At 45.9% G+C, this 22,998-nt stretch overlaps 1 protein-coding gene across 1 annotated transcript in view; it reads right to left on the bottom strand.

The window, feature by feature from the left end:
• The window catches only part of LOC133457516 (collagen alpha-1(XX) chain), a 72,276-nt gene that overhangs the window by 12,010 nt on the left and 37,268 nt on the right, over positions 1 to 22,998 (bottom strand). Inside the window, exons 11-33 of the mRNA XM_061736861.1 lie at positions 22,494 to 22,666; positions 21,639 to 21,768; positions 18,414 to 18,559; positions 18,197 to 18,326; positions 17,302 to 17,441; positions 15,890 to 16,016; positions 15,662 to 15,801; positions 14,077 to 14,209; positions 11,866 to 12,011; positions 11,624 to 11,753; positions 9,687 to 9,803; positions 9,375 to 9,521; positions 9,154 to 9,210; positions 7,927 to 7,965; positions 6,907 to 7,045; positions 6,407 to 6,549; positions 5,519 to 5,628; positions 3,834 to 3,992; positions 3,682 to 3,759; positions 2,719 to 2,805; positions 2,560 to 2,613; positions 2,081 to 2,176; positions 1,934 to 1,987 (exon numbers count right to left, since the gene is read on the bottom strand). Of these exons, the coding sequence (XP_061592845.1) occupies positions 1,934 to 1,987; positions 2,081 to 2,176; positions 2,560 to 2,613; positions 2,719 to 2,805; positions 3,682 to 3,759; positions 3,834 to 3,992; positions 5,519 to 5,628; positions 6,407 to 6,549; positions 6,907 to 7,045; positions 7,927 to 7,965; positions 9,154 to 9,210; positions 9,375 to 9,521; positions 9,687 to 9,803; positions 11,624 to 11,753; positions 11,866 to 12,011; positions 14,077 to 14,209; positions 15,662 to 15,801; positions 15,890 to 16,016; positions 17,302 to 17,441; positions 18,197 to 18,326; positions 18,414 to 18,559; positions 21,639 to 21,768; positions 22,494 to 22,666 (2,675 nt within the window). The remainder of the gene's footprint in view (positions 1 to 1,933; positions 1,988 to 2,080; positions 2,177 to 2,559; positions 2,614 to 2,718; positions 2,806 to 3,681; positions 3,760 to 3,833; positions 3,993 to 5,518; positions 5,629 to 6,406; positions 6,550 to 6,906; positions 7,046 to 7,926; positions 7,966 to 9,153; positions 9,211 to 9,374; positions 9,522 to 9,686; positions 9,804 to 11,623; positions 11,754 to 11,865; positions 12,012 to 14,076; positions 14,210 to 15,661; positions 15,802 to 15,889; positions 16,017 to 17,301; positions 17,442 to 18,196; positions 18,327 to 18,413; positions 18,560 to 21,638; positions 21,769 to 22,493; positions 22,667 to 22,998) is intronic.

Below are 22,998 nucleotides of genomic sequence, written 5' to 3'. Positions count from 1 at the left end.
TTATCTTATCTTAACAAATCCGAGTCACAAATAGCCATCAATTACTCATCAAAAGAAAGTAACTTCCACCTCAATCCCCCACAAAAAACTGAAAGCAGGTCTAGCAGGTCTGAAATCAGAACCAAACACGCACAAGTGCCTTTTACAGATGCACGTCTGCATTTTATGGATTTAAAGTCATCAATGAGGTCGAAAACATCTTAACAACATCAATTGATATAAAACTACAGCCAATATGTTCAAATGTGTCACCTATATACGACCAACTGGTCATGTGACCACTCTTTTTCACCAAACGTGAATGCAGAGGGCGTTAACAAGGCATTCACTAAATGTTCATCAGGGCTGCTGCAAAAACAAAGTTCTCCAGTCTAGACAGAGATTCCTATCTGAGTGGCAGCTCAGGTGTTTGTGCAACAGAGTATTATTTCAACAGCATACCCATCTTCAAGTGAAGCACGAGTTTCCAAGTGTTTTGTATTTTTTTCCCTCTTGCTCGCTCCTGATTCTTTCGTGATGTCTTTTGAACGACATGTTGAAATCTCACTTTCTGCAGCTCTGCAGGAGCCTGCGTGCACGTGCACCACCTCTGATTGGTCAGATGTTAGATGCTGCCAATCATTGTACGGTCAGATTAGAGGTCTCCTTTCTCCTCCGCCTCACAGTAGCACATACCGTCAGTGTTGTGCTAGTTACTGAAAAATAGTAACTAGTTACCGTTACTAGTTACTTCATTAAAAAAGTAACTCAGTTAGTAGCTCAGTTACTTAGACCAAAAAGTAATGCGTTACTATGAAAATTAACTATTTAGTTACTTTAAAAAAAAACATTATTTTAAATGCTCCCATTAATCCCCTCTAGCCTTCATTTCAGCAGGTTCTGTATGGATTTACATTGTGCATCATGTTCTGCATTCTGATTGGCTAAACAGTCTCCCCGCTTCTTCACTTCCTGTGTCAATAACGTTGGTTGCTTAGCAACAAGCTGAGAACGGCCAATGAGCTTCAGCAGCAGCTCAAGAACGGGAGCCTTTGATGAATCGTTCATCACAGTCTCAGATATAATCAATGGTGGCATGTCGGTTTATAAGAATCTTTTTGCCCAGAAGAAAAAACAGCAACAAAACGACCCATAACTATTTTCTTCTCTGGTAAAAACACACCTGCACCGCGGCTTTAGGAGAAAAAGACGCTACAGAGTCGGGATGCAGCGGCTCAGAAGAGCAGTGGAATACGTGCGAGGCGGGGCTGATCTCTGCAATTTGAAGCCTTTTATAATAATTCTAAAAAGAATTTCACTTATCACAGGTTCTTTTTGGAACGTAACCCCTGCGAAAAACCAGGGATTGCTTTAATGACAATATCTCCACGTTGAGAAACTCTCCTTCTCTTGGCTCATGACCGTCATGTTTTTGAATAAACACACACTCCGTTTCCTCCGGTCTCCGCTTGTGAGGAAAAAAAGCTTCACTGTAGCCAGGAATAACGGAGTAACGCACCGTTTGGTAACGGTAACTGCGTTACTGAATTTTAAAAGTAATGCGTTAGAGTATTAGTTACCGCAAAACTAAAGGCGTTACTGTAACGCGTTTTTAAATAACGCGTTAGTCCCAACACTGGTTACCGTGCAAATGCGTTCCCTCGGGCAAAACGTGGCCCCCGTTGGAAGAAAGACCCTACGCACAGCGCGTGTTCTGTGTTTAGGGAGGGGCGGCCCTGCTGGCTCTGATACCCGCTCTGGAACCCGAGATCAGGAACCGCGGATCAGGAACCGGACACACCGGTCCAAGCTCCATCAAACAGAAGAGAGTTCAGGATCCAGAGTTTCCTGTGGAGCTGGGAACTGCAGAGGTCCAGGTTCTAGTTCCTGTGGTACTGGTCTGGGTCTGAGGGGGCGGGGCTTACCTATGAGTGTAGAGAAGGTTTAAACTCACCTGTAGTCCGGGTCGGCCCGGTTCCCCCTTGCCCCCCCTGGCCCCCGGTGGACCCTGATGGGACGATATAGAAACAGAAGACAGGTGAGTGTTTTCTACCCTAACCGAGCCGGTACCGGCACCACCGGTAAAGGTAAAGCTACGCACCACTTTGCCCTGCACCGTCATCCCCCGGGGCCCGATGCCGCCCACCGGTCCGAGACCGCCTCCGAATCCGGGCTTCCCTGGGGGTCCCGTCTCCCCCTGGAATGATGGACAGGCATCAGACGGCAATATTTCACTAGTTAGTTTAATAAACCTCTAGTTAGTGTTTTGTAAAGTTTCTAGTTAGTGTTTAGAAACCTAAAGTAAAAAATTGGACATAATTTGGAGATGAAACCTGAATTTTAAATATTAAAGATACAATTATCAACTTGAAATTACATTATTTACCATTATAGTAATCAGATTACAATGGAGAACTGCTGATCACCAGATTATTTCACCTTGGTGTGAAACGGACTCTCAATTATCCGAGTCTTAGACCTGGAGAGACCCAGAGACCCGAGGCCGAGACAAGACCAGGACCACAGAAAGTGGACCGGTCTCCAGAACTACAAGTCTAGTCCGACCCGAGATCATCTCACCTTATGTCCTTGCTCGCCCTTCTCCCCCTTCTCTCCTCGAGGGCCGGGCTTCCCCTGCAGAGATAAGGACGTATATATTTATATATAATTAGATATTTGAAGGTTGTAATGAGCTGAATCAGGTGTCAGAAAGGCCCGTCGGGTCGCGGCGGCGGCTACGTTTGGTCCGGGGTCTCCGGCGGCTCCGGGGACGTCGGAGGTGCAGGTGCAGGTGTGGGCCGGGGCGGGGCAGCTCTCCTCGTCTCTCTGGGGACAGACACAGGTGTTACTACGGTAACCGGGCCCGGAGCAGACTCAGGCACCGGTACCAGGAGCAGACTCAGGCACCGGTACCAGGGGCAGAGCCCACCCGGACCGCTGTATGATTACATGCATTTAGTATGTATACAAATGTACAATGGTTCATATATATTTACAAATATGTATGCTATAATGCTAATTTGTGCAATAACATCAGCACTTACATGTCAGTGTGCAATAGGGCAAATGTATGGGCTCAAATTAATGCCATAAATATTTTGTATCCGTAAATAAACTTTGTACTTGTAGAAATATTTTGTGCGTGTGAAAAAAATATTTGTACTTGCAAAAAATATTTTTACTTGTAGAAATATTTTGTGCGTGTGCAAAAAATATTTGTACTTGTAGATACAAAGCTACAAACTTTTTTACAAAAGCTACAAATATTTTTTGCACACGCACAAAATATTTCTACAAGTAAAAAGTTTATTTACAGATACAAAATATTAATGGCATTAATTTGAGCCCATACAAATGTGCAATATGCATCAGCACTTTACAAACTCTAGCATTTAAGCACCTAGCACTTTAACTTTATGGTCACCTAATGACTGGTTTATCAATGGTAACATGTTTTATTGGTTAATGTTTTTTATCTAGCTCAGTTGTGTTTTTTAACGTTGTGTTTTTAATATGGATGTCGTATCTTGTTTCCTTTGTCTTCTGGTGTCCAGTTCTGTGTCTGGCATTAATTTGCCGCGGGGATGAATGGTGGAAATTACTGGCTACAACCGTGAATATTTACACGTGTCCATTAATAAGTACAGTCCCTGTTCAACAAATAAATAAAGTGAAGTGACCAGACGGAGCAGCGGTACCAACCAGGCCCGGCAGGTCGCAGCAGGTGTCGTCCGACGCCCACGTGATGTTGCACACGATCTCGAAGGACTGCAGCTGGAACTGGAACCGGGAGAGAAACACGGGTCAGAGGTTCGGCAGGCGACCCGGGGAAACCCGGCGGGTTCTGAACGTACCGGCGCTGATCCGCTGTTGGGCCCGCGGGTCTTCACCAGCTTCCCCAGCATCTCGAACCCGTCGGTGGGCAGGTTCCCCAGCGGCCGGGCCGGCCTCTCGCCCACATGCTGGCAGTCCACGGACAGGGCCACGCCCACCTGGCTGACGGACAGGTGCACCTGTCGGGGGGGAGAGAGTGCAATTTTCACCAATAAGGGTCAAGGACTCAAAACTAAGTCCGATGACACCACCCATGAATCTTTATGTCAAACCATTTCAAAAGTTATAGCAGAAAATAGGAAAAATCACATATCGACCAATCAGAAGAAGGGGCAGGGCTAATTTGCACCAATTAAGGTGAAGGAGTCAAAACCAAGTCAGATGACTTCAGTTCTGGATCTCTGGAAAGCACCTAGAGACAACTTTTGTTGTATTAGACGCTATATAAATAAAATTGAATTGAATTGAATGACACCACCCACAAGTCTGTATGTCAAACCATTCAAAAGTTATAGCAGAAAATAGGGACAACCAATCAGAAGAAGGGGCGGGGCTAAGTCAGGCCAATTTAGGTCAAGTACTCAATACCGATGTCCGAATACCGAGTCCGATGACACCACCTACGGGTCTTTATGTCAAACCATTCAAAAGTTATGGCAGATATCGACCAATCAGCTACTAGTATCACTTCCTGTTTAACGTTGAAGTTTGACGCGGCGCCACGGCCACGCTATTTCACAAAAACTCACGATTTTTATGACTTTTCATAGTTAACGTCTTTTGTGTCTCCTGAGCGAGTTTTATGTCCAACGGACATAGGAGTTCGTTAAAGTACGACACGTGAAAATGGCATAAATTGCGCCAAAATTACACGATTAATTCAAAATGTTTGTTGGTGTTGGTGTTAGGGTATTGGTCCAAGAGACTTTTTGGTGCGTCTTGACATGTTGTACATGTGTAGCCAATTTCGTTTTTCTACGTCAATCTGGGGCGACGGGCTCAATTGTATAACTGTATACATTTTCAAGGGGGCGCTACAGAGCCATTTTGCCACGCCCATTAATGTAAACTATTAAATATCACATTTTTCACCAGGCCTGGCTTGCGTGCAAAATTTGGTGACTTTTGGGCACGTTTAGGGGGAAAAAAGGCCTTAATTTCTCTCCTCCAAGGGGGCCCTGGGCTAAAGAAGGTTGAAGACCCCTGCTAGAGTATACTGTATTTGACCCGGTCTTTGTACGTTTTGACGTATAGAAACGTAATTCTCGTCAGTTGGGTGAAATAAGGCATTGTGACATAGAATTGTCAAATTGGTTTAATTCACCGTACGAATTGTTACAGATTACTTTTCTAATACTGTATTTGACCCGGTCTTTGTACATTTTCACCGTATAGAAACGTATGTATAGAAACGTAATTCTTGCCATTGAAAATATGAGATGAACCTGCTGGATCTACTGTCCTTACTTTGTAACAACTGCTGCTTTTATTATTTTACCTCTTTTCTTATCATTTTATTTCATTTTATTTGTTATTTACTGTTTAATTGTGTCTTGCCACTTTTAATGTTGATGTAAAGCACTTTGAATTACCTTGTGTTCAATTGTGCTACACAAATAAACTTGCCTTGCCTAGATCTGGTTCTGGACCGGGTCGGACCTCCTGACCGGGCCGGGTCTAATCTAACCGGTTGGGACCGGCTCACCTTGTGGAAGCTGCCGTAGAACAGCCGGTGCACCTGCGGCTGGTCGAAGGTGAGCTCCTGCACCTCCCCGCGGTAGTCCAGGCTGAAGTACAGCAGCTGCTTGGTGGAGGCTGAGGACACAGACGTCATATCATCATACCTGTCCTCAGGTGTCTCCAGGTGACTTAACTCCTCCCACAGAGGAAGTCCAGCCCCCTGGAACCGGTGCCATACCTGATGTACCTGATCTACCTGATCTAACCCTAACCCGACCTACCTGGGCTGCGTCCGAAATTTCATCCTTCCACCCTAACGAGTAGCAAAAACAGTAAGTGAGATTTTTTACTGCGTCTGAACCATTAGTATGTACACAATAGTATGTACTATCCATACTCAATAGTATGTACTATCCATATCAATAGTATGTACTATCAATACTCATTCTGGAGAAATGTATTAGTGTGGACTGATGGACACTAGCTAAGCAGAAACTTCCCAAAATGCAATGCAGCAGTGTTTGGTTGCTAAGTGATACGTATAAGTATAATATTAAGTATAATAATATTATTATATAATATTAATATTATAATATTCGTATATAATAATATGATATAATTTCATCTTGTTTGGGCCAGGATAAACGGGAAAGAGTGGAGCGGTGCTGCTACTGCTGCTGTTACCATGGTAACAGCTCCCCCTCCCAACGGCAGGAAGTGACGTGTGGCTCTGAGTAGTACGTCTGAATTATTGCACACTACTGATATTTACTCAAAAGTGTGCCAAACTTAAGTATACTTTTTGTTTATTATTTATTGTTTAGTATGGCATTTCGGACGCACCGCTGATCTACCTGACCCACCTGGGTGGTTTGGGGGCGGGGCTACGGCGGGTCAGGGCGGGGCTACTCACGGTCGATCACCACGCCCATCCGGGGCTGGAAGTCGTTGTCCGTCAGCTGCCAGAGGGCGAAGGCCTCCCGGGGCGTGTCCTGCAGCAGCCGGAAGGAGATGCTGATGGTGTGTTCCGGGGAGAAACCCGCCGGGTGGATGAACCTGGTAACCATGGTAACGACAGAGACAACAGCTGGTAACCATGGTAACGACAGAGATAACAGCTGGTAACCATGGTAACGACAGAGATAACAGCTGGTTCACGAGTTACCAGCTCTGGAAAATCTAGTAACTACAGTCACAGATCTACGGATAAATGGAAAGAGAAGGATGGACGGATGGATAGAGAGAGATGGATAGATCAATGGACAGATGGATGGATGGATGGACGGATGGATGGATGGATGGATGGATGGACGGATGGATGGATGGATGGATGGATGGATGGATGGACGGATGGATGGGTGGGTGGGTGGATGGATCTTCACCTGGTGCCCCCCCAACCCCCCCCCCCCTCACCTGGTACTCTGCGTCAGCTGCACGTCCCTGAACACGGTGTACGTGGGCAGCACGTTGAAGACGAAGGGCTCGGCCGCCACGCCGTCCACCGACGAGTGAGCGCTGGGCGTCAGGCCGAAGGCCTCCATCATGTCGAACCCTGGACACAAACACCTGCTGTCACCGGAACCTGGGGGGGATGGGCGTCGCCACAGCGACAGGCCCGGTTCTACGAGGGTGCATAAGCATTGCACCCTCAGTTTATGTGTTTGCATGCTCAGTTGAAAAGACGAAAAGAAAACTGACAAATGCGCGCGCGTTAAGCCTCATTTATGGTTCCGCGTTAAATCGACGGCGTAGCCTACAGCGTAGGGAACGCAGCGACGCGCACCATACGCGGAACCATAAATCAGCCAGTGTCCGTCACTCATCTGCGTTTCCTGCACCAGCAAGACGCTGCTCTCTGCTGCTCCGTTAACACAAAGTAACGATGGATATTCAGAAGTGGTTCAAGCACAACGACGCCAGCAAGTTAATATTTATTTTTGTTATTTATTTTTCTATGTTTTATTTTCTGTTGCTAGATTGATGGGTGAGGTAGCCCAGACTAAATGTAGCATTTCTTTGTTCTGCAGCGATATTGCTGCAAAAATGCACTTGAAAGACACTTTAAATATTATTGTTTGACTGGTATCGTTCCACTTGAAATGACTGTCATGTTTAGTGATGGTTTTGAGCTGTATAGATACAATTAGTTTGAATTTCTATGTTTTATCTTCAGGGTAAGAAACATCTGTTGCTAGATTGTCTGATGGGTGAGGTAGCCCAGACTAAATGTAGCATTTTCTTTGTTCTGCAGCGATATTGCTGCAATAAAGCATTTGAAATACACCTTAAATATTCTTGTTTTGCTAATATCATTCCGCTTGAAATTATGGGAAAATGCATAATTTAGTGTTGAATAACATGCCAGGCATGTGCACCCCCTCTGATCTGAGTCATCATTTTCTAGAACCGGCCCTGCACGGCGATGCAGCTCACCTTTCACCAGGCTGTTCCTGATCTTCACCTCGGGACAGACTGCAACACAAGAGACGGGAAACACAAGCTTAGAAAACCTCAGAGAAACAACCGGAGGACCAGGGCTGGGGATCGGTTCAAACGTCAAGAATCGATTCAATTCTGATTCTTAAGATTCAGAATCGATTATCAGGATTTGATTAGATCTGATTTGATTTGATTCTGATATTGATTTGTGTTAGTGTTGTTAAAACTGTTTTTTGAGCTGTTGCATGAATTATATGACTGTAGTTCTGCAAAATATTACTACTAGTATTATATTGAGATTCAACAGCAAGTATTAGCGGCTAATGATGCTGTAAGGACCAATCAGCTCCCAGAATGCTGATAGAACTGCTTTCAGAAACATTGTGGGGCAGAATTACCAAACAGATCCAGGGAGGAAACTACAGAAGAGTATTAGGGCCAGGCAGGAGAAAAAGAAAAATAATATTTTAGAGGAGGAAGATTTTTTTTTCATTATGCACTTCGAGAAAGAAGTCGAAATGTCGAGAAAAAAGTCGAAATGTCGAGATTAATGTTGAAGTACAATTTCGAGAAAAAAGTCAATATTTCGTGAATAAAGTTGAAATGGTGAGAAAAAAGGCAAAATTTTGACTTTTTTCTCGAAGTGCACAATAAGAAAGAAAAAAAATCTCTCTCCCTCTCAAATATTTTTTCTCCTCTTCCGTAGCAATCAGAGGCCGTATGAAATTGGTTTTATTTTTTATCACATTCCGTTTTTATTTTTTTCCATTTTCTGTGTTTTTCGGTTTTTAATTTTTGAGAATTAGATTTTTAGCATTTTATGCAAATGTGACCACCAAGAAACTATAAAAACCAATAATAACTGAAAACTTTAATGTTTTCATACTTTTAAACATAATTAAAGGCAGAAACATGGCAGTAGTTATTCTCATGTCCACAAGTTATTTGTATGAAATAAATAACTAATAAATAAATAACTCAAATATGTCTTTCAATATCCATTTAAAGTGCAAAAAAAAGAAAGAAATTGAAAAGCTCAACAGCGCAATTGTGAATTAAATGACTACTGGGATTAAAGTTCACCGGGCAAAAATGTAATGATAAAAAAGATCGATCTTTAGATATACAAAATGAATTTTTAGGAATTAATATGAGAATGGATTTAGAATGGCAGCTGCTCTACAGGTGTGGGGTGATAAACAGAGAGTAGGTGGGGGTCACCTTCGTTGTGGATGGGGTAAAGGTTCGGGTGCAGGGAAGACCTGGCCGGAGCCGTGGCTGCAAAACAAACAACAACAGGTTAGAATAAACTCTTCCTGCTCATTTACAACGTTAACAGCTCAGTAGAGGAAGAGAGAGGCTTCAGGAGGAGGTTTGTGACCCGGGTGAACCAGCACGGACCCTCCCCGGGTCACCTGGACCCTCCCTGGGTCACCTGGTACCTGTGGGGTGTAGGATGGACACGGCGGCGCCCTCTGCTGACCCCAGCAGGGAGTGAACGCTGATGCGGTACAGAGTCTCCGGCTGCAGGTCGCTGAAGCAGAAGCTGCTGCTGGACTCGTCCACCACTTCCTGCTTCACCAGCTTGTCTACACACACATATACAGAGATACACACACACACACACACACTCTCATGTTAAATCAGCAGCAGTGCGGGTCACTGATCAGTGCGGGTCATTGATCAGTGCGGGTCACTGATGCTGCAGCTGCTGCAGATGTTGGGTCATGTTGAGTCATGTTGAGTCATGTGACCTTTGACCCCCTGGATGACGAGGCGGTATCCGTCCACGGCAGAGACGGGTCTCCAGGACACACAGATGCTGGAGTGGTCGGACCGGACCACGCTGACGCTGCTGACCCGCAGGCTGGCTGTAACACACGGAAACAGAGAGACGGAAACAGGTTTAGAAAGAGGGGAAACAGAATCATGAGCAGAAAGAAAATGATCATTTGACTACTTTAATCTCCCTAAACGCAGAACACGCGCTGTGTGTAGGGCCTCATCTTACAAGGGGGGCCACATTTTGCGCAATGGATGCGCCTATGCGCTACCGTGAAGCGGAGGAGAGAGAAGAGACCTGTAATCTGATCGTTCAATGATTGACAGCACTCGACACCTGACCAATCAGAGGGCTGCCCTGCAGGCAGGCTCTTGCAGAGCTGCAGAAGGTGAGGAGATGTCGACATGTCGTCCAAAAGACATCACGAGTCAGGAGCAAGAGAAAGAAAAAGGCAAAACACCAGGAAACTCTTGTGCTTCACTTGAAGGTGGGGATGATGTTGAAATAAAACGTAGAACAAACACCGGAGCTGCCACTCATTAGATAGGAATCTCTGTCCAGACTGGAGACATTTTTTTTCCCAGCGACTCTGATGAACATTTATTGAACGCCTTGTTAACGCCCTCTGCATTCACCTCTGTTGAAAAGGAGCGGTAAAATGACCAGTTGGTCGTATATAAGCTACAAACTTTAACCATTGATGACTTTAAATCCAGAAAATAGAGACGTGCATCTGTAAAAGGCTTACGTGCACGTTTAGTTCTGCTTTCAGACCTGCTAGACCTGGTTTCACTTTTTTGTGGGGGATTTGTGGGGGTCCCCGCACAGTACATCCAAGTGATCGCCGTCTGGCGCTCGAAACCCGGAGACTGTTGGGGGGGGCTGATAAGAGGGAGGAGCAGAGGAAGGCGTTGAATTGAGGGAATTGTGTGTGCTTATCAGTAAGTGTCTGTCTGTGAAGCGATGAGTCCGTCCGTGAACCTTCTCCCAAAGCTGCTCTCAGCCAAATGTCCTTGATGTTATCAGGCGGCTCAGTACAGTTCTGCAACAGGGATCTGCAGGTGTTCGTGGGAGAGGGGAGGGTTAGTGGGGGCAGAGTCATCTTGTTTACATTCCACCAGGAAGATTGTGACCAGGAGCGATCGGCCTAAGACCGCTCTGTCGAGGGCAGATTACAGAATCAGCAATTATTTTGAAAACAGGCAGCCTCAGTAATTTTCCGTCTGCCTTTCAGTCTATGGTTCATCAGCGGCAACTCCAATCAGACGAATTGTGATCAATTCCGGCCAAGCTGAGCTCCCAACTTCTCCAGGTTGTTATCAATCTTGTTAATGAGCTCAAAGACCCCCGCCAGCCTGCGGTTCTGTTCGAGAATCGCATCCAGCTTACGGGCCTGCTCCCCAAACGTAAAAGTCAGAGCGTTGATCGCTTTGCTTGATCCTTCAGCCACGTCCGGCAGCTCTGAAAGAGCCAAAACAGCTGTCGACGACTTACGCGTTTGTCGATACATCAGGAAATCCCCATCCCCGATCATGAGGATAATCAGGAGAAATCCTGCTATCATAAATCCAAATATGAAGGCATCTTTTACGTCCTCGATGGACATGATTGCCATGCACAAAGGCTTCCAGTATTTGTAGGAATCCATTGTGTATCCAGCAAAAAATGTCCCATCCGGCCAAGAGGGCTCCCTAACCCCCTGTCTTCTTGTTGCAAAAATTTGGTCAATTGTGCTGAGAGACCAGTTAATCAATTCCATAATTGTAAATTTCGGAGGAGTGAAAAGAAGAGAACTCTGAAGACGAGACAAGCAAAAGCAGAAGCGGGCAGACAGATAAGGGGGAGGAGCAAAAAAGCGTTCGCCTTCGTTGAGAGCCGGAAGAAGAGATTAATCAGTGTTTGACTCACTGGTTTTCCCTTGAGCCGAGCCGCTGCCTCCCTCCCTGTTCCGGTACTCGGCGGTGACCAGGATGCTGTAGCGGGTATCCGGCTGCAGCGCCTGCAGCGCCACCTGCTGGCGGCCTCCTGGTACCACCACCTGGAGACAACGGGCCCAGTGTTAAAGCTCCTGCTAACCTGTAGCTAGCAGGCTGCACCGCTGCTCACCGGTCCTCACTAGCCTGTAGCTAGCAGGCTGCACCGCTGCTCACCATGCTGTCCTGGGCCTCGGCTCCGGTCAGCGCCGTGTACGACACTCGGTACTGCAGGACGTGAGCGTTGGGAGGAACCCAGCTGACCAGCAGGCTGACCGGCGTCTCCTCGGAAACCGTGATGCTGGACGGTCCTCCGCCCGACACTGAGACAACAAACGATGAGCAGAGTCACACTTCCAGAATCACTCATCCAGACTCATGCATCTTGAATCACTACTAGAACTAGAATCACACCTGCAGAATCAGGTCTCCAGAATCATGCATCTTGAATCCCACCTCCAGAATCACGCCAGTAAAATCAAACCTCTAGAATCACTCTAGAATCACAAATCCAGAATCACGCATCTAGAATCACATCTCTAGAATCATGCATCTTGAATCAGACTCTAGAATCACAAATTCAGAATCAGGTCTCCAGAATTACGCCTCTACAATGACACCTCTACAATCACGCTAGAATTAGGCCTCTAGAATCACACTTCCAGGATCACAAATCCAAAATCACACCTTTAGAATCAAATATCCAGAATCCCTCCTTTAGAATCACATCTCTAGAATTACACCTCAAGAATCATTCCTCTAGACTCACACCTCCAGAATAACAAATCCAGAATCACGCCTCTACAATCACTCTAGAATCACACCTCAAGAATCACAAATTCAGAATCACACCACTAGAATCACACCTCCAGAATCAAACCTCTAGAATCAGGTCTCCAGAATCACGCCTCTACAATCACACCTCTACAATCACGCTAGAATTAGGCATCTAGAATCACGCATCTTGAATCCCATCTCCAGAATCACACCTCTAGAATCACTCCAGTAGAATCACTCCTCTAGAATCACAAATCCAGAATCATGCCTCTAGAATCACAAATCCAGAATCACACCTCCAGAATCACACCTCTACAATCACTCTAGAATCACACCTCAAGAATCAGGCATCTAGGATCACAAATCCAGAATCAAACCTCTAGAATCACGCCTGCACAATCACGCCTGTACAATCACGCATCTAGAATCAAATATCCAGAATCCCTCCTTTAGAATTACATCTCTAGACTCACACCTCCAGAATAACAAATCCAGAATCACGACTCTACAATCACTCTAGAATCACGCCTCCAGAATCACGCCAGTAAAATCACTCCTCTAGAATCACAAATCCAGAATCACACCTCCAGAATAGCACCTCCAGAATCACGCATCTAGAATCACGCATCTTGAATCACACCTCAAGAATCACAAATTCAGAATCACGCCACTACAATCACGCCTCTACAATCACGCTAGAATTAGGCATCTAGAATCACGCATCTTGAATCCCATCTCCAGAATCACACCTCTAGAATCACTCCAGTAGAATCACTCCTCTAGAATCACAAATCTTGAATCATGCCTCTAGAATCACAAATTCAGAATCACACCTCTACAATCACACCTCTACAATCACTCTAGAATCACACCTCAAGAATCAGGCATTTAGGATCACAAATCCAGAATCAAACCTCCAGAATCATGCATCCAGAATCACGCCTCTAGAATCACGCCTGTACAATCACTCTAGAATCACGCCTCCAGAATCACAAATTCACAATCCCATCTCCAGAATCACACCTCTAGAATATAACCTCCAGAATCAAACCTCTAGAATCAGGTCTCCAGAATCACACCTCCAGAATCAGGTCTCCAGAATCACGCCTCTACAATCACACCTCTACAATCACGCTAGAATTAGGCATCTAGAATCACGCATCTTGAATCCCATCTCCAGAATCACACCTCTAAAATCACTCCAGTAGAATCACTCCTCTAGAATCACAAATCCAGAATCACGCCTGTAGAATCACTCTAGAATCACACCTCAAGAATCAGGCATCTAGGATCACACTTCCAGGATCACAAATCCAAAATCACACTTTTAGAATCACGCCTGTACAATCACGCATCTAGAATCAAATATCCAGAATCCCTCCTTTGGAATCACATCTCTAGACTCACACCTCCAGAATCACACCAGTAGAATCACTCTAGAATCACGCCTCAAGAATCAGGCATCCAGAATCACAAATCCAGAAACAAGCCTCTAGAATCACACCTCCAGAATCACTCCTACATAACCACACCTCCAGTCACACCTCTAGAATAACGCCTGCAGAAACACATAATCTATGGCGTCTACATTGGCGCCGGGCTGCAACTCACGGGTGCTGTATCGCGTCGCCACGGCTTCGCTCTGAGCTCCGTCCCCGTAGAGCGCCGACAGAGAGATCTGGTACTCCTTCTCGTCCTCCACGCCCTCCAGAGTCGCTCCCTCGCCGTCGCCGCCCACCCGCAGCTGGAACACAAACATCTGGCCGTCAGAGAGACGCCCTGGACGCTGGAGACGTGGCCAAGCCCCGCCCCCTACCTGTCTCAAGCCCCGCCCCCTACCTGTCTCAAGCCCCGCCCCCTACCTGTCTCAAGCCCCGCTCCCTACCTTTTTTATTATTAAACCAAGTGGACATAATACAAATACGTCTCTTCTTCCGGCTCTCTGCGAAGGCGGACGCTTTTCTGCTCCTCTCCCTTATCTATCTGCCCTGCTACTGCTTTTGTCCTGTCTCGTCTTCAGAGTCTCTCCTTTTCACTCCTCCGAAATTCTACAATCATCGAATTGATTAACTGGTCTCTCAGCACAATTTACCAAATTTTTGTGACGAGAAGTCAGGGGACAAGGGAGCCCTCTTGCCCCGATGGGACATTTTTTGCTGGATACACAATGGATTCCTGGAAACATTGGAAACCGTTGTGTTTTGTGATCCTGTCTGTCGAGGACGTTGAAGATGCCTTCATAATTGGATTTATGATAGCAGGATTTCTTCTAATTGGAGGAGGAGCTGTTCTGGCTCTTTCAGAGCTGCCGGACGTGGCTGAAGGGATAAGCAAGGCGATCAACACTCAGACTCTAACGCTGGGGGAGCAAACCCGCAAGCTGGATGCGATTCTTGAACAGAATCACAGGCTGGCGGCGGTCTTTGAGCTCATTGGCAAGATGGAGAAGACCCTGGAGAAGTTGGAAGCTCGGCTTGGCGGGAATTGATCACAAATTTGTCTGTTTGGAGTCGCCATTGATGAACCAGAGACTGAAGGCAGATGGAAAATTACTGAGTATGTCTGTTTTCAATATAATTGTTGATTCTATAATCTGGCCTTGACAGGGCGGTTTGGCCGATCGCTCCTGGTCACAATCTCCCTGGTGGAATGTAAACAAGGGACTCTGCCCCCACTAACCCTCCCCTCTCCCAGGAACATCTGTGGACCTGTTTCAGGACTGTACCGAGCCGTCTGATAACATCAAGGACATTGGCTGAGGAGCAGCTCTGAGCGAAGTTCACAGACTTACCGCTCACACACACACTTGCTTATAACCACACCTCCCTCAACTCAACGCCTTCCCGGCCCCCCCTCTTATCATCCCCCCCCAACGCAGTCTCCGGGTTTCGAGCGCCACGAAGCCGTGGCGATCACTTGGATGTACTGTGCCGGGATATATACTATAATATATACCAATATAATAATACTATAATATAACATCACATGAGATCGCATAACATAATATAAGAATACACTATAAAACAATATTCTCATAATAATGCCAAGAATAATTATTAGAATTGGTAATATTCTACCCCTACCTGTCTCAGGCCCCGCCCCCTACCTGTCTCAGGCCCCGCCCCTACCGGTCTCAGGCCCCGCCCCTACCTGTCTCAGGCCCCGCCCCCTACCTGTCTCAGGCCCCGCCCCCTACCTGTCTCAGATCTCCCCCGCCCAGTGAGATCCACTTGATGAGGTAGAAGTCGACGTCGTCGGCCGCCGCCGCCCAGCGGACGGTGATGTCACCGCCGGAGAAGTTGGTGACTCTCAGGTCGGACGGAGACGGAACCTTGACTGGGGGAGACAAGACATCGTCATGACGACGCCGGACCCGCGGCCACAAGGCCACGCCCCCCGGCCACGCCCACCACCCGCGTCTTACGTGTGGTCACGTTGTTGGTGACGGCTGCAGAAAGGCCTTCTGGGTAGTGGGACTGGACCGACACCAGGTATCTGGACAGGGACGAGAGGTTCTGGACCAGCGCCGAGTTCAGCCCCGTCACCTCCACCTGGACACACAACGGGAGCTTTATTTCTTTATTGTTTATTTAAAAAGATCCCCGTTAGCTGACGCCAAAACGAAAGCTAGTCTTCCTGGGGTCCAGACAATAAAATACAAAATCAAACATACAATCTCAATTCATAAAGTAAAAAAAAAATTAAAAAAAATCACAAATAAGAAATTAAAGCTGCAAGCAGCGATGAACGGTCCTCCACCCTTGTAACGTTCAGGCTGCAGTGGAAGCTTGTATGACTTGATGTAGATTCTTCAGGCCTGGACATTTAGAGGATGACACCAGCCACGACTCTCTATATCAAACCATTCAAAAGTTATGGCAGAAAGTAGGAACTATCAGATATGGACCAATCAGATGAAGGGGCGGGGCTAATTTGCACCAATTATGTTCAAGGACTCAAAACCGAGTCCGATAACACCACCCACGAGTCTTTATCACAGCCCGTTCAAAAGTTATGGCAGAAAGCAGGAACTATCAAATACGGACCAATCAGATGAAGATCGTCGCCACGGTATGCGTGTCGTCGCAGGATGGAGACGCACATTTTGATGTATAACACACCTGGGTGCACGTTATGGTTCGGCCGTATTAACGGCCGAAGAAATGGCATAAATTGCGCCAAAATGACACGATTAATTCAAAATGGCCGACCTGTTTGGTTTGGGCCATGGAGCCAAGAGACTTTTCTTTAAGTTGTGACATGATACAGGTGTGTACCGATTTTCGTGCATGTACGTCAAACCGTATTGTGGGGCTTGACGCACGAAGTTTTCTAGGGGGCGCTGTTGAGCCGTTAGGCCACGCCCATTAATGTAAACCATTAAATATCACATGTTTCGCTATGCCTGGCTTGGTGCAAAATTTGGTGACTTTTGGGGCACGTTTAGGGGGAAAAAAAGGCCCTCATTTCGTCGGATAAGGAAAATAAAAACAAGAAAAATTCCTACAGATACAATAGGGCCTTCGCACTGTCAGTGCTCGGGCCCTAATAAAGAAAAATATTATACAAATCATATATAATTTGATGTATTGATCTCACTCAATCAGATACATACGGAAGAGTATCAGGGCCAGGCAGGAGAAAAAATATTTGAGGGGGGAAGATTTTTTTTTATTTTGCACTTCGAGAAAGAAGTCAAAATGTCGAGAAAAAAGTCGAAATGTTGAGATTAATGTTGAAATACAATTTCAAGAATAAAGTCGAAATTTTGCCTTTTTTCTCAGCATTTAGACTTTATTCACGAAATGTTGACTTTTTTTGGACGCGGGGCGGTACCTGCTTGACGTCGCTGCCGTGGTTGGTGCTGTAGGTGATCCGGTGACCCGGCACGTCGGCGGCGCCGGGAGTCCAGCTGACCCGCATCACGCTGTGGGAAACCACAGGGAACTGCAGCCCCAGCGGCGCCGGCAGAGGTACTGAGATAAATATCAGAGAATATATGTGTTTATAAAAAAAAGAATTACATTCATTAATTATGAAAAACAGAAAAATGTTTTAAGAAGAAATGTACGGAAGAGTATTAGGGCCAGGCAGGAGAAAAATAAAAATAATATTTATAGGAGGAGGAGGAAGATTTTTTTTTTCATTATGCACTTCGAGAAAAAAGTCGAAATGTCAAGAAAAAAGTCGAAATGTCGAGATTAATGTTGAAGTACAATTTCGAGAATAAAGTTGAAATGTTGAGAAAAAAGGCGAAATTTCGACTTTTTTCTCAAAATTGTATTTCAACATTGATCTCGACATTTCGACTTTTTGCTCAAAGCGCACAATGAAATGTATATAAATTAAAATAATAAGAAAAGAAAAAATGTTGATTGAAAAAAGAAGTAAATGTAATGTCAGAAAGTCATAAACACAAAAAAAAAAGACAATCTATATTTATCTGGGAAAATTAAAATAAAAAATTATAAGAATTATGTTAATTCAAAAAACAGAAAAAATATTTTAAAAAGAAAAAAAAACAAGAACAAAATGTTTTTAGTATATTTATAATTCCGAAAAAAGAAAAAAGTTTAAAAAAAATGTATATTTGGAAAATTGAGAAAAAAAATTAAAAAAATGAATAAAAATGTTAATTTAGAGAACAGATATTTTAAGTGATGCATGCATTTGTGTCAGGAGGGACGGGCGGTTAGGGCGACCCGGGCCGGTCCCAGGGGACGGGTCCTACATGTGGTGGCCACGGCGGTGACGGGGTCACTGGGGTCATCGTCGTACAGGGCGTACAGCGTGACGGAGTAGTCGGTCTCCGGCAGCAGCCCGTCCAGCTCCACCCGGGTCTGGTCCGGCCCGAACTTGTCCTGCAGAGAGGGAGGGACGTGAGGACGGGTGGAGCCCGGTGGACCCCCCAGTGGCCCCCCCAGCGGGCCCCCCGGCCCCGGTCTCACCTCCTTGGCGTCGTCGGGCTCCCCGTGGCTCAGCGCCGAGTACAGGACCAGGTACTGGTCGGCCCCGGGGGCAGAGCTCCAGCTGACGCTCAGAGAGCCGTAGGACGAAGGAACCACGGCCAGGTCGGCCGGCACGGCCAGCGGCACTGAGGGGGGAACAGAGTTACTGGTTTTAGTAAAAATCAGCTGCTTTAATCAATAAATTAAAACTCTAAACTTATTAAAACTGCACCGAATGTGCTTTGGGGAGTGGGCGTGGCCAGGGGGCAGAACTAGGGTACCATTCTTTACCAGGATTCTTTTTTATTTTATTTTTTCCATTGTCTGTATATATATATATTTATATATATATATTATATATATATATTTTATTATTTATTTTTTTACAAACAGACAAAAAGCAGTACAAAAACAAAATGACAAAATCCATGTTTTTGCTCAGATTTCTTCTTATATGTATATATATATATATGTATATATATATATATATATATATATATATATATATATATATATATATATATATATATATATATATATATATATATACACAGTGGTGGACAGTAACGGAGTAAATTTACTTGAGTACTGTACTTAAGTACATATTCAGAGGATTTGTACTTTACTTGAGTATTAGATTTATTTGGTACTTATTACTCTTACTTGAATACATTTCCAAGACAAATATTTTTACTTTTACTCGAGTAAATTTCTAGGAAGGCTGAAAAGTACTCGTTACTTTCAGGTCTGCTCTTTTTTCTTCTTCCCTAGAATCCAATTGGACACAAGCTGTTTTTGTCAGAGGAGGAGACCTATCACAGTGCACGCTCTCCACTGGGATGTACGTAAAGCGGAAATACGTCAAGCCTCCTCAAAACCATACCGCCAAAGTAGCCTGCGTTTGTCAAGACAGAGCTGCAACAAGTCAAGACAGAGCTGCAACAAGTCAAGACAGAGCTGCAACAAGTCAAGACAGAGCTGCAACAAGTCAAGACAGAGTCAACAAGTCAAGACAGAGCCGCAACAAGTCAAGACAGAGTCAACAAGTCAAGACAGAGTCAACAAGTCAAGACAGAGCTGCAACAAGTCAAGACAGAGTCAACAAGTCAAGACAGAGTCAACAAGTCAAGACAGAGCTGCAACAAGTCAAGACAGAGCTGTAACAAGTCAAGACAGAGCTGCAACAAGTCAAGACAGAGCTGCAACAAGTCAAGACAGAGTCAACAAGTCAAGACAGAGCTGCAACAAGTCAAGACAGAGTCAACAAGTCAAGACAGAGTCAACAAGTCAAGACAGAGCTGCAACAAGTCAAGACAGAGCTGCAACAAGTCAAGACAGAGCTGCAACAAGTTAAGACAGAGCTGCAACAAGTCAAGACAGAGTCAACAAGTCAAGACAGAGCCGCAACAAGTCAAGACAGAGTCAACAAGTCAAGACAGAGTCAACAAGTCAAGACAGAGCTGCAACAAGTCAAGACAGAGCTGCAACAAGTCAAGACAGAGCTGCAACAAGTCAAGACAGAGCCGCAACAAGTCAAGACAGAGCTGCAACAAGTCAAGACAGAGCTGTAACAAGTCAAGACAGAGCTGCAACAAGTCAAGACAGAGCTGCAACAAGTCAAGACAGAGCCGCAACAAGTCAAGACAGAGCTGCAACAAGTCAAGACAGAGCTGCAACAAGTCAAGACAGAGCCGCAACAAGTCAAGACAGAGCTGCAACAAGTCAAGACAGAGCTGCAACAAGTCAAGACAGAGCTGCAACAAGTCAAGACAGAGCTGCAACAAGTCAAGACAGAGCTGCAACAAGTCAAGACAGAGCTGCAACAAGTCAAGACAGAGTCAACAAGTCAAGACAGAGCCGCAACAAGTCAAGACAGAGTCAACAAGTCAAGACAGAGCTGCAACAAGTCAAGACAGAGCTGCAACAAGTCAAGACAGAGCTGCAACAAGTCAAGACAGAGTCAACAAGTCAAGACAGAGTCAACAAGTCAAGACAGAGTCAACAAGTCAAGACAGAGCTGTAACAAGTCAAGACAGAGCTGCAACAAGTCAAGACAGAGCTGCAACAAGTCAAGACAGAGCTGCAACAAGTCAAGACAGAGTCAACAAGTCAAGACAGAGTCAACAAGTCAAGACAGAGCTGCAACAAGTCAAGACAGAGCTGCAACAAGTCAAGACAGAGCCACAACAAGTCAAGACAGAGCTGCAACAAGTCAAGACAGAGCTGCAACAAGTCAAGACAGAGCTGCAACAAGTCAAGACAGAGCTGTAACAAGTCAAGACAGAGCTGCAACAAGTCAAGACAGAGCTGCAACAAGTCAAGACAGAGCTGCAACAAGTCAAGACAGAGCTGCAACAAGTCAAGACAGAGCTGCAACAAGTCAAGACAGAGTCAACAAGTCAAGACAGAGCCGCAACAAGTCAAGACAGAGTCAACAAGTCAAGACAGAGCTGCAACAAGTCAAGACAGAGCTGCAACAAGTCAAGACAGAGCTGCAACAAGTCAAGACAGAGTCAACAAGTCAAGACAGAGTCAACAAGTCAAGACAGAGTCAACAAGTCAAGACAGAGCTGTAACAAGTCAAGACAGAGCTGCAACAAGTCAAGACAGAGCTGCAACAAGTCAAGACAGAGTCAACAAGTCAAGACAGAGTCAACAAGTCAAGACAGAGTCAACAAGTCAAGACAGAGCTGCAACAAGTCAAGACAGAGCTGCAACAAGTCAAGACAGAGCTGCAACAAGTCAAGACAGAGTCAACAAGTCAAGACAGAGCTGCAACAAGTCAAGACAGAGCTGCAACAAGTCAAGACAGAGCTGCAACAAGTCAAGACAGAGTCAACAAGTCAAGACAGAGCTGCAACAAGTCAAGACAGAGCTGCAACAAGTCAAGACAGAGCTGCAACAAGTCAAGACAGAGCTGCAACAAGTCAAGACAGAGCCGCAACAAGTCAAGACAGAGCCGCAACAAGTCGAGACAGAGCTGCAACAAGTCAAGACAGAGTCAACAAGTCAAGACAGAGCTGCAACAAGTCCACCTCTGTATATGTACGAGTATGATGGTTTTCTATATTTATGGTTATTTTAAGAGAGAGACAGCAGCAAATAATAAATAAATAAAAAGAAATAAATACATAAATAAATAAAGAGCATAAATAAAATAAATAAATAAGGAAAAATTATAAATAAATAAATAACAATTTTAAAAAAAGCTGTGCGGCGGCTCACGTGTGGTGACGGTTCCGCGCAGCGCCACGCCCACGTTGGCGGAGAACACGGGGAAGATGGAGACGTGGTAGAGCGTCTGGGACGAGAGGCCGTCCAGCCGCACCGAGGACTCGGACCCGGCCAGGACCACCTGCAGGGAGACGACATGCACACCATCAGAACCAGCTCAGGACCAGCTCAGAACCAGAACTAGCTCAGAACCAGAACCAGCTCAGGACCAGCTCAGAACCAGCTCAGAACCAGAACCAGCTCAGGACCAGCTCAGAACCAGCTCAGAACCAGAACCAGCTCAGAACCAGCTCAGAACCAGAACTAGCTCAGAACCAGAACCAGCTCAGGACCAGCTCAGAACCAGCTCAGAACCAGAACCAGCTCAGAACCAGCTCAGAACCAGAACTAGCTCAGAACCAGAACCAGCTCAGGACCAGCTCAGAACCAGCTCAGAACCAGAACCAGCTCAGAACCAGCTCAGAACCAGAACTAGCTCAGAACCAGAACCAGCTCAGGACCAGCTCAGAACCAGCTCAGAACCAGAACCAGCTCAGAACCAGCTCAGAACCAGAACTAGCTCAGAACCAGAACCAGCTCAGGACCAGCTCAGAACCAGCTCAGAACCAGAACCAGCTCAGAACCAGCTCAGAAACAGCTGCAGGGAGACACCACACACACACGGTCATGTTAGGAGGAAACCAGCAGAATTGTCAAGCACGGAGGTGGAGAGATACTGGTCTGGGCTGACTGGCTGATTCTTGGTCATGTGACAGGACTGGACCAGAACCACGACCATGAGAGACGCTGATGGAGTCAGACGGGAAACCTGGCGGGTCGTGAAACTGCAGACGAGCCGTCTCTCACCTCCTGCGGACTCTGGCCCTCGGCGCTGTGGAACACGACCCGGTACTGCTGCACGGGCTTGGGCGGGTTGGTCCAGTGCAGCGTCACCTCCCTGGACCCGAGCCGGGAGAACCGCAGGTCCGAGGGACTGGGGTAGGAGAGGGCGGGGTCCGGGGTGGGGGCCGGGGCCGGACCTGGAACAGAGCAGGAGAGGGTGAGGAGGACGGGGGTCTGGGGGACCGGCAGCACCGTGACGGGGGGGTGGGGGCCGGGTTGAGGGGGGGCTACGTTTGTTAGTTAGTTTATTATACAACAGTTTTAAAAAGTACAGACGAACAGTATATAGAAAAAAAGGAAATAAAAAAGAAATACAATATATCAGAAAATATGTGGGAGGAACCAAAAAAACCCATAAGGGCTTGCTGATGGTTCCTCCTATAATGAAACAAACAATATCTACGGATATATGTAAAACATAGGACAACTAAGGAAATTAGCTAAATTGCTAGAAAATAAAAAACAGGAA

This window comes from Cololabis saira, chromosome 12 (genome assembly GCF_033807715.1).
Source record: "Cololabis saira isolate AMF1-May2022 chromosome 12, fColSai1.1, whole genome shotgun sequence".
Lineage (NCBI taxonomy): Eukaryota > Metazoa > Chordata > Actinopteri > Beloniformes > Belonidae > Cololabis > Cololabis saira.
This window is presented reverse-complemented; position numbering and strand designations above follow the sequence as displayed.